This window comes from Schistocerca cancellata, chromosome 1 (assembly GCF_023864275.1).
Source record: "Schistocerca cancellata isolate TAMUIC-IGC-003103 chromosome 1, iqSchCanc2.1, whole genome shotgun sequence".
Lineage (NCBI taxonomy): Eukaryota > Metazoa > Arthropoda > Insecta > Orthoptera > Acrididae > Schistocerca > Schistocerca cancellata.
Window position 1 is genome coordinate 593365687 of NC_064626.1, and position 13166 is coordinate 593378852.

At 45.8% G+C, this 13166-nt stretch overlaps 1 protein-coding gene across 1 annotated transcript in view; it reads left to right on the forward strand.

Annotated features, from left to right (window-relative positions):
- LOC126088565 (protein sneaky) overlaps nucleotides 1-13166 on the forward strand; it is a 371958-nt gene that overhangs the window by 38441 nt on the left and 320351 nt on the right. The window contains exons 3-4 of the mRNA XM_049906792.1: nucleotides 1730-1833; nucleotides 12081-12314. Of these exons, the coding sequence (XP_049762749.1) occupies nucleotides 1730-1833; nucleotides 12081-12314 (338 nt within the window). The remainder of the gene's footprint in view (nucleotides 1-1729; nucleotides 1834-12080; nucleotides 12315-13166) is intronic.

Consider the following 13166-nt stretch of genomic DNA (forward strand, 5'->3'; position numbering starts at 1 on the left):
CTTATAGACGGGGTCTTATGCTTTCGAGCACTTTTAAAAGGTAGCCGCCGTGCAGAAGGTAACTGTTTTCTTTTTTAGCTGTCGAGAGGATGTAAACAACTCGTACAAAATGTGAACTGTCAGATACGGAAGAAAGATGATCTCGCACAATTGCTAATAGAAAAATCCAAGAACTGAGACTGTAGCTACACATACACATAATCCCCAAACATACTCTCTTTGTCAAAAAAATTTCATTGCCAGTTTTTTAATTTCTGCATTGCAATATTAAAAAGGAGAAATGTTGCTTTTATGTTATCTGGTATGTGCGTGTCCTTGAAATGACCTTGGCCATGTTTCCGCGCAAACTCACTAGGTGACAGCGCTATGCTTTGCAACACACTGTTTGGCTTCTTGACGCATTAGTTACGGTGGCACAATGGATGCTGATTGTGAGCAAAGAGTGAACATTAAGTTCTGCGTTAAGCTCGGGATAAGCCCTAGTGGAACGTGGACAATGATTAAGCAAGCGTATGGGGGCCAGACACTTTCGAGAAGTCATGTTTCGAGTGGCAAGAAAGGTTTCGTGAGGGCAGAGATCGAGTCCAAGACGATCCCAGAGATGGTCGTCCATCTACAGCATATACTGATGCATACGTCGAGCGGCTAAAGCAGTCATTGAAGAAGACAGTCATGTAATTGTGCGTGCGATATCAAAAGAATTTAATTTGAATCGTGATGGGTATCATAAAATTTTACACGAAGATTTAGGGAAACGAAAACTTACTGCAAAAGCCTAAAGAATTTCAGCTCAACTACTGAATAGAGTCAGACCTGATCCCACATTTCTGTCAAAGATTATTGCTGGGAATGAAAGTTAGTCCTACCGGTATGACCCTTACACGAAGTGCCAAAGTGATGAACGGCGGAATCCTGGATCACCAGTTTTGAAAAACGTCAGACGACAACCTTCGAGAGCAAAGACAATGTTGGTCGCATTCTTTGATAGTAAAGGGTAATTGCACCATGAGTACGTTTGTCCAGCCCAAACAGTGAACCAAAATCTTTACATCGAAGTCTTGAAATGCCTGCGCCAAGCTATTCGCCATAGCCACCCTGATTTGTGGAATTCTCAGGACTAGTTCTTACTGAATGACGATACAAGACCTCATACAGCTTTATCTGTTAGCGAGTATGTGGCCAGACATTCTGTTGTTGCCATCCCAGATCCGCCATATTGGCCCGACCTCTCGCCTTGCAATTTTTTCTTGTTCCTGCGAATGAAAAGGCGATTGAAAGGAAAGCTTCATCAAGATATCCAGACATCCAGCGGGCTGTGAGAAATGACGTTACAGCATCTCAGTCGAAAATTTCCCTGCTTGCTTCTAAGACCACTAGAAAAGTTAGCAACTGTGCATAGATAGCAAACGGGACTACTTTGATTGGAGCTAGGATGCTTACATGGCAAGTGTAATGTCCTATTTTTTTGAAAAAAACCTGCCCTGGAACTTTTCTGACACAGGGAGTATAACATTAGTGTACCCCATAAATATACTGAAACTAATAAAAACTTGTACATCACCTCTGCAAAGACGTCTGTCAAGAATTTTACTATAGTGAAAGTACTTTCTACTGTAGAGAATACTTTTCAGAATTCAATATATTTCGATAATTCTGTTCAATAACCATTCCGGCTTGGCAGATGTGGTAGTGATGAGTTTTCTGCGCAATGTGTTGCGTTTTGCCACAGGTCTGTGGTACCTGACGGTGAGCGACTTGGGCGGCGGTGGAGGAGTCGCAGGCGCGACTGCTGCTGCTATGATGATGGGTGTCGCCGCAGCTGTCTCCAGGCAGGTAATGCCTCCTTTACAGTAGCAGCCGCTGCACCCACCGCACAAGTATTTCACAAAGAAAGTCACATTATGACAACACGTGCATTAGAGACCTGTAATTTACAGTAAATGGCGTGTTTCCAAGTTTTGCATCAAATTAGTAGGGGTGATAGATCGCGTCGTGTGAAACAACTATTTTAGAGACAAAATGTTTACTGATGCTTTGTGGCGAAGCTAGACATCCTTTTTTATTAGTTATGCCCCTGAGAGGTGGCACTGCGTAGGCACTCTGTAATGTGAGTATGCAATGCATGTTGCCTATAGTCAACTACTACGATTAAAAACCCTGATTCAGTTCTAAAATGCGTTTTTCCACTTATAGACACTCATTCTTAATGTTTTCTTGTTGAAAATCACTATCTCAGTTTCCTAGAGGAGGCAGCATGCAGCGCACCTGGTTAGTAGATCCTGGTAGCTAGGTGAAATCTCTCATCGTCCAAGGCCGGCGAATACTAAAGGACGCCTAGTGTCGCGGGAAAGCATCTAACAAAAGTTGTTCCTGGTGGTGTGATCTATTATCCTCAGACGTTTGATGCAAAGGCTTTGAAACAACCTGTATATCCCACTGATCAGTTTACTCCTATACTAATTACGATATCACTGAAGTATGTAAAAACAACATGCTCAAAAAACATTTTGCACCACCTGTACATATGTTAATGTGTGTGGGTTTAAATTCGAAGGGAGAAAGGAAAGAATGTACAAATCGCAAGAAACTACAAAGCAGTCTTAAGGAGAAATGAAAGCAAAACAATAACCTAAGTAAAAGTAATTTGTTAGAATTTGCACACCCACAAAATCAAAATCTACTTTGGGTAACATTCAATATCGTGCTGCTTCACCCTGTGCATTATTACACGCTTGGATCCTCCTTGGCACACTAATCACTGCCCATTAGCAAGACTTTGCTGTTCAAACCTGTCCCACTATTCGACGGCGGCTCTCTCAAGGTCATCAACTGTGTATATCGATGTGTGTGTGTGTGTGTGTGTGTGTGTGTGTGTGTGTGGCGGGTGGGGGGGGGGGAGGGGGGGGGGGTTCAGGGACCTGCGATGACGCATTGCCTATTTCATCTGGTCTCATTCATCTTGAATCAATTTCGTGCCAGCCAATATCGCAGGTCAATCCATTCAGTTGATTTCTATCTCCTGGAAGGAAGTCTTAACGAGTGGGCGCGGTGAACTACTGAATTACCGTCTTGAAAAACAATCCCATTGCCGAAATGTTGACAGTAGTGTTGGACAGTAGACTGGAGAATCCTGCACTGATATTCCACGCCCCTTAAATTACTCTCGAAAGTGATGAAAGGTGCTTGATGTCCGTACATGGTACAAGCTCAAAACGTGATAGACCCAACTCCTTGTTGCACCCTTGGAACTGTATGCCGCCTCCACACTACCTTACAATGATCATCAGGCGTTAGACAAATGCCACACTAATCACGGAAGAGAACTTGACTCTACTGATCTACGGGCTCCGTTGCTCAATTCCTTCGCGTACCACCCTACACAAGGACCTTGTTTATCTGGCCCTCATTAATCCGCATTTCCGGTTTACCGGGGTTAACTTTTTCTTTTTCCTTTTTTCGACGCGAAAATGTGCGACATACTGTTGCTACGCTGCAATATATGTACCGTAGTTATATTGGTGCTGCAGGCAGCGTCGATATGGCTGGTACCATGCTTCCAGCTACCGTTACTAAGGTCAGTGTGGATCTGTTTCTTACAGAGTTAAGAAGGTGTACCGGTAAGGCTCTTTTCTTCCCGTGTTTTAGTGTTCCTATGTGAAATGGCTTTGAAGCGAAAGAAAGTAGTTGCTTGGAAAAAAGTTGAAAGTGCTGAACGGTACAGACAAAGGAGACTGCTGAAGAACATAGCTGTAGAATACGAGACAGAGACATAAATTGTGGCAGACAGGAAAAAGAACTGTAAAGAAATTGAAGGCCCCCGCTTCAAAATGATGACTAAAACAGTTTGCAGAACTGCAGTACAATAAAGAAGCAAGAAGTGAAATACTGCATGAATCATTATTCGTTTGGTTCAGTAAATATCAAACATGTGATTTTTATGGTTGCATCCTCTTTGGGATCAAGTTACTGAACTATCGATTCTGAAGTCAGGGAAAACAGTATGACCTCCTATTTGTTTGATGTTTGGTTTGTGGGGCGCTCAACTGCGTGGTTATCAGCGCCCTCCTATTTGTGATTCTACCACTGAATATTCTGAAGTTTTCAACACCTCTGAAATTCTTGAAATGTTAGCAAACAGAAAGACAGTGATGGTGAAGCGGACAACGAAATTGGCGATTGAGGGGAAGAAATAATGCCTCATGCGAGGGCAACGGCACAACTGGACAAAGCCATGATACCTAGAACGTCAGCTGAAAGCAACTTCGGCCAAATTGATGTTCGTGAAATGTCTACGCGATCATGCTGCCCTCAAACGCCACACAAGTTTGAAACAAAAGAAGTTTACTATTTCAGTAAACAATAGTAAGTTGAATACAGTAGCTACAGACCGTAAGTGGGCAAAAAGTGTTTTTTGTTAATGCATGAATTAAAGATTTTTATATTTTAGTACATATCAGAGTTTTCTTAATTTGATATGATGCTGAAATGCGGAGACTGTAAAGAGAAATTAAGGCTGGAGGCTTTTGAAACGTGGACATGGCGGAGTATGGAAAGAATAAGTAGCACGGATAGAGTAAAAAATGAAGAGGTACCGAAACGATTGGGAGGACAAAGATCATTATTGGATGTAATAAAAAGAAGAAAAGATAATTGGATTAGACATACACTCCTTGAAATTGAAAAAAGAACACATTGACACCGGTGTGTCAGACCCACCATACTTGCTCCGGACACTGCGAGAGGGCTGTACAAGCAATGATCACACGCACGGCACAGCGGACACACCAGGAACCGCGGTGTTGGCCGTCGAATGGCGCTAGCTGCGCAGCATTTGTGCACCGCCGCCGTCAGTGTCAGCCAGTTTGCCGTGGCATACGGAGCTCCATCGCAGTCTTTAACACTGGTAGCATGCCGCGACAGCGTGGACGTGAACCGTACGTGCAGTTGACGGACTTTGAGCGAGGGCATATAGTGGGCATGCGGGAGGCCGGGTGGACGTACCGCCGAATTGCTCAACACGTGGGGCGTGAGGTCTCCACAGTACATCGATGTTGTCGCCAGTGGTCGGCGGAAGGTGCACGTGCCCGTCGACCTGGGACCGGACCGCAGCGACGCACGGATGCACGTCAAGACCGTAGGATCCTACGCAGTGCCGTAGGGGACCGCACCGCCACTTCCCAGCAAATTAGGGGCACTGTTGCTCCTGGGGTATCGGCGAGGACCATTCGCAACCGTCTCCATGAAGCTGGGCTACGGTCCCGCACACCGTTAGGCCGTCTTCCGCTCACGCCCCAACATCGTGCAGCCCGCCTCCAGTGGTGTCGCGACAGGCGTGAATGGAGGGACGAATGGAGACGTGTCGTCTTCAGCGATGAGAGTAGCTTCTGCCTTGGTGCCAATGATGGTCGTATGCGTGTTTGGCGCCGTGCAGGTGAGCGCCACAATCAGGACTGCATACGACCGAGGCACACAGGGCCAACACCCGGCATCATGGTGTGGGTAGCGATCTCCTACACTGGCCGTACACCACTGGTGATCGTCGAGGGGACACTGAATAGTGCACGGTACATCCAAACCGTCATCGAACCCATCGTTCTACCATTCCTAGACCGGCAAGGGAACTTGCTGTTCCAACAGGACAATGCACGTCCGCCTGTATCCCGTGCCACCCAATGTGCTCTAGAAGGTGTAAGTCAACTACCCTGGCCAGCAAGATCTCCGGACCTGTCCCCCATTGAGCATGTTTGAGACTGGATGAAGCGTTGTCTCACGCGGTCTGCACGTCCAGCACGAACGCTGGTCCAACTGAGGCGCCAGGTGGAAATGGCATGGCAAGCCGTTCCACAGGACTACATCCAGCATCTCTACGATCGTCTCCATTGGAGAATAGCAGCCTCCATTGCTGCGAAAGGTGGATATACACTGTACTAGTGCCGACATTGTGCATGCTCTGTTGCCTGTGTCTATGTGCCTGTGGTTCTGTCAGTGTGATCATGTGATGTATCTGACCCCAGGAATGTGTCAATAAAGTTTCCCCTTCCTGGGACAATGAATTCACGGTGTTCTTATTTCAATTTCCAGGAGTGTATATTAAGAGAGAAGAAGGAGTTTATAAAACCAGTCTTAGAAGGGATGTGGAAGAAAGAGGAGGCAAGGGAAGTAGAGATTTATGAACCTGGATCACGTGGTGGATAGCTGCATGTACAGCAACATTAAGAAGAAGCAGTGGATCAGGAAATGCAGACGCAAAGGACCTGCTAATACAGAAGAAAACTGATGATGACGATAATAATGATGATGATAATACTTCCGGATTTTCGGTGATGCGGTCCCACCTTGTCCGGGTAAACGAGATTCTCGTGTATTTTGGAAGTTTGTACTGCTGTTGGTAATGGCAGCACGCAGTTCCGTTGGCTCCTCTTCGGGGTACCTACAAGCCGTCATTACGAGGCAGATGTTCACTTTTTCGTGCCTCACAATAGCGGTTAAATCAGAGACAGAGTATACATAGAGAAGCCGTGGTACGTTATTTAGCGCACCTCGTGGTGCCACGCTGTGCTATTCAGCTCCACATTTTCAGAAGTCATTCTGTGGTTGTTTGAAAAGCGAAATGGTACGTGTGTGTGAAATTGTAAGATAAGCTAGTGCCGAATTTCTTTCCGAAATCATGCCTAACAATTGCACAGCGGTTAAGTGCACGCACAAAAGCAATAAAACTATGAGTCTTTTATTACAGTTGGGTGCTATTTAAAAATATTACCTCTTAGTGGTTTATTAGATTTGTGTTATACGCGAGCATAGAAAGAACTTTCACGTGTTTAACTTTACGTGAATATGTGAACTTATTCTTTTACCAACGATTTCGTATTTTCTTTACGTACTATTACGGACAATGCCTCCTTGTTTTGACTTCCGAAAACATGACGGAGGATGGGGTGAAATGTTCAAATTACGCCCCTTTAGTGTACGCTAATTCGGCTGGCAACTTCCTGTTTTGGAAACCGTTCTACATCTACGTCATTTACATCTTACTGCGTGTGGCGAAGGGTACTTACGTACCAGTGCCACTTCCTCCTTTTTACTTGTATGTTCCAGTCGTATGACGTATGCTTCGCTGGAACTACGATTGCTCGTACGCTTCCGTGTGGGTTCGTATGTCCCTGATATTATCTTGATGGTCTTTTCGCGAGATATACATAGAAGGAAGCAATGTATTGGTTAACTCTTCTAGGAACGTACAACCTTGGAACTCTAACAAAAAATGGTTCAAATGGCTCTGAGCACTATGGGACTTAACTTCTTAGGTCATCAGTCCCCTAGAACTTAGAACTACTTAAACCTAACTAACCTAAGGATATCACACACATCCATGCCCGAGGCAGGATTCAACCTGCGACCGTAGCGGTCGCGCGGTTCCAGACTGTAGCGCCTTTAACCGCTTGGCCGGAACTCTAACAGTAGACAGCACCATGATGCAGAACGCCTGTCTTGTACCGCCTACCATTGAAGTTAGCTAAGAAACTCAGTGACAGTACCGCGCTTACCAAATGCACCTGTAACGCAACATGCTGCTCTTCTTTGGATTTTTGTCTATTTTCTCTGGAAATCTTATCTGGTACGGATCCCAGACTGACGAGCAATATTCAGTTACTGGCCAAACGAGTGTTTTGTAATCTACTTTCTTTGTTGATGGGCTATTTTTACTGAGTATTCTTCCAATGAACCTCAGTTTGGCATCTGCTTACCGCGATTAATTTTATGTGGCTGTTCCACTTCGAATCGCTTCATACGGATACTTCTAGATATTATATGGAAGTAACTGCTTCCAGTGATTGTTTTACAATCGTGTGATCACACAATAATGCATCTTACTGTCTATTTACAAGCAATATATATATATATATATATATATATTTTTTTTTTTTTTTTTTTTTGCTGGGCATCAACTGCCACTCCCTGCACTAAGCGTTGATCCTCTGCAGGTTTTGCATTTCGTTCAATTTTCTTGCGTTGCGACTTCTCTGTATACAACATTATCACCTGCGAAATGCGTCATGGAATATCCGACGTTATCTACAAGGTCATTTATAATATAATGTGAGAAGTAATGGTCCTAAAACACTCCTTCGGGCACCCCCAAAGTAGTTTTACCTTTGAAGACTCCTATTTGCCTCTAAAGACTCCTCTCAGTTGAGAATGACATGCGGTGGTGTGTTTTTTGGAAACTCTTCCGTAAAATCACATAGTTGGTCTCCTATTCCGCACGCTGTTCTTGAATGAGTGACAATACGTTCATGGTAAAGCTTGTAATGAGCCTTGGATGTACGCTGGCATAGTGAACAGAATACACAAGTCGTGCTGTACCGTTCACGACATGAGGCATAGCGAGCTCTTCTGAAATACACAGGGAATAGACGCGTTATGTTTACCTCCATTACACACATATCTGCAGGCACAGATTTCCAGTGGTTGAAAGAATTTTAATTAAGAGTGTTTCGGTCAAAAACCATGAACTGTTAATGTCGTGAGGGTGGTAATTTACTTCTCCATTAGCAGACGCAATTGTACGCTTGTTTTTATGAATATTTCTAGATGCTTCTTATAGGATACATAGAAAGAATTAAGAAAAATTGTTGCCGTTCAGCTTTTCACACAGTCCTCCACCGCGCCAGTCACTTTGTGTGCTAAAAATAACACTAAAAAGGCTATAAACACATATTTATTCCTAAGGATAAGGTGCTGGAACATCCATACATATACAAAGGTAACACTAACACCCCAGCGTGTACTGAGTAATAAAATCTTCGCAGATGCTTATAGCGTTTTGCATATTTTGCTTGTCTTTCTACAGTCACCATCACATGAAAGGAAGAAACACAAAATTAGAGTTTGAGACACGTCCGTAGGTGACATCTCATCATGTTTTGCTAAAATTCCCCGAGATTTGAGAGAGATTGCCCTGGCAATTCAGTACTGAAATTACGTTCTCGAGCGTGCAATATTTCGCGAAAGTTGAGCAGTTTCACCTCTGATGAACTGGGGCCAGTGATATAAATCACTTCCTTAGTTACCACCCTAGCAGGCTAGCCTTTCCGCCGACATTTTCGATGGTTGATATTTACTGAGGCGCTCTCTGGAGCCACTATAGTGTCAGTGTCCTACTAGGAGGAATGGGGGGGAAACTGCTCGTTTTTTTTTCCCCAAACGGTAACGTCTAAACGCTCTTTTCCGACGACCGCCGGGATGACCAGACGTGAACATAAGAAATTGCCGTTTGAGAGACACTCTGATCAGCCAGAACATTGTGACCGCCGACCTACTATCATATAAACCCGGCCAGGCGATAACAGCGTCACCTGGCGAGGAATTGCTGCTAGTCAGACACACGCACGGTGCATGCAGTCTCACTGAGTGTGCTGTCCTTGTGTAGAATGGGGAAGACGCGTGATCTGTCTGAGTTTGACCGAGGACAGATCGTTGGCTCGGACGTTCGCCACGAGCATTTCGGAAACTGCACGACTTTTCGAGGTGATTGAGGAGTTCTGTGATGAATGTCTTCTACACGTGGTGAAACCAGAGTGAAACCAAGTCCAGATGTGGTGTTGGGCGGCCACCCCTCATTACAGCTGTCGGACGTCGTAGGCAGGGCAGACTGGTAAAGCAGAAAAGGCGGCGAACTGTGGTAGAACTAACATCAGACTTTATTGCTGGGTAGATTTTTTTTTTTTTTTTTTTTTTTTGTCATCAGTCTACTGACTGGTTTGATGCGGCCCGCCACGAATTCCTTTCCTGTGCTAACCTCTTCATCTCAGAGTAGCACTTGCAACCTACGTCCTCAATTATTTGCTTGACGTATTCCAATCTGTCTTCCTCTACAGTTTTTGCCCTCTACAGCTCCCTCTAGTACCGTGGAAGTCATTCCCTCATGTCTTAGCAGATGTCCTATCATCCTGTCCCTTCTCCTTATCAGTCTTTTCCACATATTCCTTTCCTCTCCGATTCTGCGCAGAACCTCCTCATTCCTTAGCTTATCAGTCCACCTAATTTTCAACATTCGTCGCTAGCACCACATCTCAAATGCTTCGCTTCTCTTCTGTTTCGGTTTTCCCACAGTCCATGTTTCACTACCATACAATGCTGTACTCCAGACGTACATCCTCAGAAATTTCTTCCTCAAATAAAGGCCGGTATTTGATATTAGTAGACTTCTCTTGGCCAGAAATGCCTTTTTTGCCGTAGCGAGTCTGCTTTTGATGTCCTCCTTGCTCCGTCCGTCATTGGTTATTTCACTGCCTAGGTAGCAGAATTCCTTAACTTCATTGACTTCGTGACCATCAATCCTGATGTTAAGTTTCTCGCTGTTCTCATTTCTACTACTTCTCACTACCTTCGTCTTTCTCCGATTTACTCTCAAACAATACTGTGTACTTATTAGACTGTTCATTCCGTTCAGCAGATCATTTAATTCTTCTTCACTTTCACTCAGGATAGCAATGTCATCAGCGAATCGTATCATTGATATCCTTTCACCTTGTATTTTAATTCCACTCCTGAACCTTTCTTTTATTTCCATCATTGCTTCCTCGATGTACAGATTGAAGAGTAGGGGCGAAAGGCTACAGCCTTGTCTTACACCCTTCTTAATACGAGCACTTCGTTCTTGATCGTCCAATCTTATTATTCCCTCTTGGTTGTTGTACATATTGTATATGACCCGTCTCTCCCTATAGCTTACCCCTACTTTTTTCAGAATCTCGAACAGCTTGCACCATTTTATATTGTCGAACGCTTTTTCCAGGTCGACAAATCCTATGATATGGGTAGAGTACAGATGTAAAAAAAATGGCTCTGAGCACTATGGGACTTAACAGCGGAGGTCATCAGTCCCCTAGAACTTAGAACTACTTAAACCTAACTAACCTAAGGACATCACACACATCCATGCCCGAGGCAGGATTCGAACCTGCGACCGTAGCGGTCGCGAGGTTCCAGACTGAAGCGCCTAGAACCGCTCGGCCAGAGTACAAGTGTATCTGAACACACAGTGCACCGGGCACTCCTAACGATGGGCGTCCGCAGCCGACGACGCAAGCATTTACCAATGTTAACACCACGACATCGGGATCTACGACTAAAATAGGCACTTAACCACGGGCACCGGCCGTTGACGCAGTGGTAGAGCGTTGTATGGTCTGGCGAATCCTGCTATCTTCTTCATCATGTCAATGGGGGGGGGGGGGGGGGCGAATCCGTTATCTTCCAGGGGAACAGCTCCTTGACACCTGTGCTGCGGGTCGAGACAAGCTGGTGACGCCTTAATTATCCACTGGGAAACATTCACGTGGGCACTTTCGCAATTATGGACGGTTACGGGGGGCAGCATGGCTCACTATTTCTGCAGGAAACTTCCAACAGTGTGTTGAGTCCACGCCGCGTCGAGTTGCTATACTACCTATGGTAGTTGTACTGACAGTGAATGAACAGGCTTGCATGGCATAGAGTAGCGTTGACTGACGCATCAGAGCAGTCTTTGGACAGAAGTGTTCTTCCGTTGCAGTGTTAACTACAACACATATGAGAGAAGCTTTGTCTGGAGTTTCGGGATGGCCGAGCGGTTCTAGGCGCTACAGTCTGGAACCGTGTGACCGCTACGGTTGCAGGTTCGAATCCTGCCTCGGGCATGGATGTGTGTGATGTCCTTAGGTTAGTTAGGTTTAAGTAGTTCTAAGTTCTAGGGGACTGATGACCTGCCGGTCGGAGTGGCCGAGCGGTTCTAGGCGCTTCAGTCTGCGACCGCGTGACCGCAGGTTCGAATCCTGCCTCGGGCATGGATGTGTGTGTTGTCCTTAGGTTAGTTAGGTTTAAGTCGTTCTAAGTTCTAGGGGACTGATGACCTCAGACGTTAAGTCCCATAGTGCTCAGAGCCATTTGAACCATTTGAACTGATGACCTCAGAAGTTAAGTCCCATAGTGTTCAGAGCCATTTGAACCATTTTGTCTGTAGTTTGTGAGTCGGTTGTTATTGTTCGAGTAGATGACTGCTGTCCAAAGCTGTATACTGAGAGACCCGTCTTCGGCAGATGCGGTGCGTGTGCGCGCTTTGCCTGCCTGGCGCGTGTGGGAGAGCGGGCCTGGACGTCCTGCGCGTGGCGCTGCTGTGCTGGGCCGTGGAGGGCCCGCTGCAGGGGATGGCCTACTCGGCGGGAGAGCTGGCGCGCACCTTCTCCTGCTCGGCCGCGCTCGCCTACAACCTGACCAGCACGCGCGTCCATCTCATGGTGGCGCCCTTCCAGCAGGCGCTCCTCTCCACCAAGGTCAGCGCCGCCTCCATCACTCTGACGAAACTCCTGTCATCCGGTATAAATGTGGGTTCTTTGATTGTGCTGAGAGATGGCGCAGCGCAACTGCATCGTACAAAATATTATTTCACTATATTACAAGAATGATAAAAATATTTACTTAACGTTATGCAGACCGTTGCCAAAGGGATGTGCAAAATTTATGTTGTGTGATGTCCGCACTATAACACAACAAATATTCCGTGATAACCAAATTTATTTGACCTTCTGTCACTCAAAACAAAACTTAAGTTCGACTACACAACACTTCGCTGGCTGTAGCGCCAAGGAGAAATCAGAGTCACTAGTAGAGGATACAAGTCCAAACCACTGCAAACCAGTCGATACCGGCGCGTCGCAAGTTTCCAGCCAGGGAGGCCACAGTACGGTTCGGTCGTCGTGAATCCAGCAGCCGGGTAGTAACACAGTCATCGGCGAAGATTGAACTGGTTAAACGGGCTCAGGGAGCTCGCTTAAAACCGCAGGTCCGGCCAATCAGAATGTTGGTAGATGGCGCCCTTATACGGTTGCTCTCTCTGGTGGCCAGGGCAGCGCCGCCAGGGTAATCCGTATCGATAGTGGTGTGTACGCTGCCGCTAACCCGCGACGACGCGCTCACTTGCGCCAGTTATTGACATCGTGTGCGTCGCCAGCGGTACTCGCTGTGTGCCGTGCGTGTTGTAGCACGCCGCGCCGAGTTGACAGCTGCTGTGCGGCGGCCGATACGACAGTTTACAACTATCTTTGAATACAAACGCATCCCTTGATAAACACGAATTTCTTCTCTTGAAGTATAAAGATCACAAAGTTATGAAATATAATTCCTTT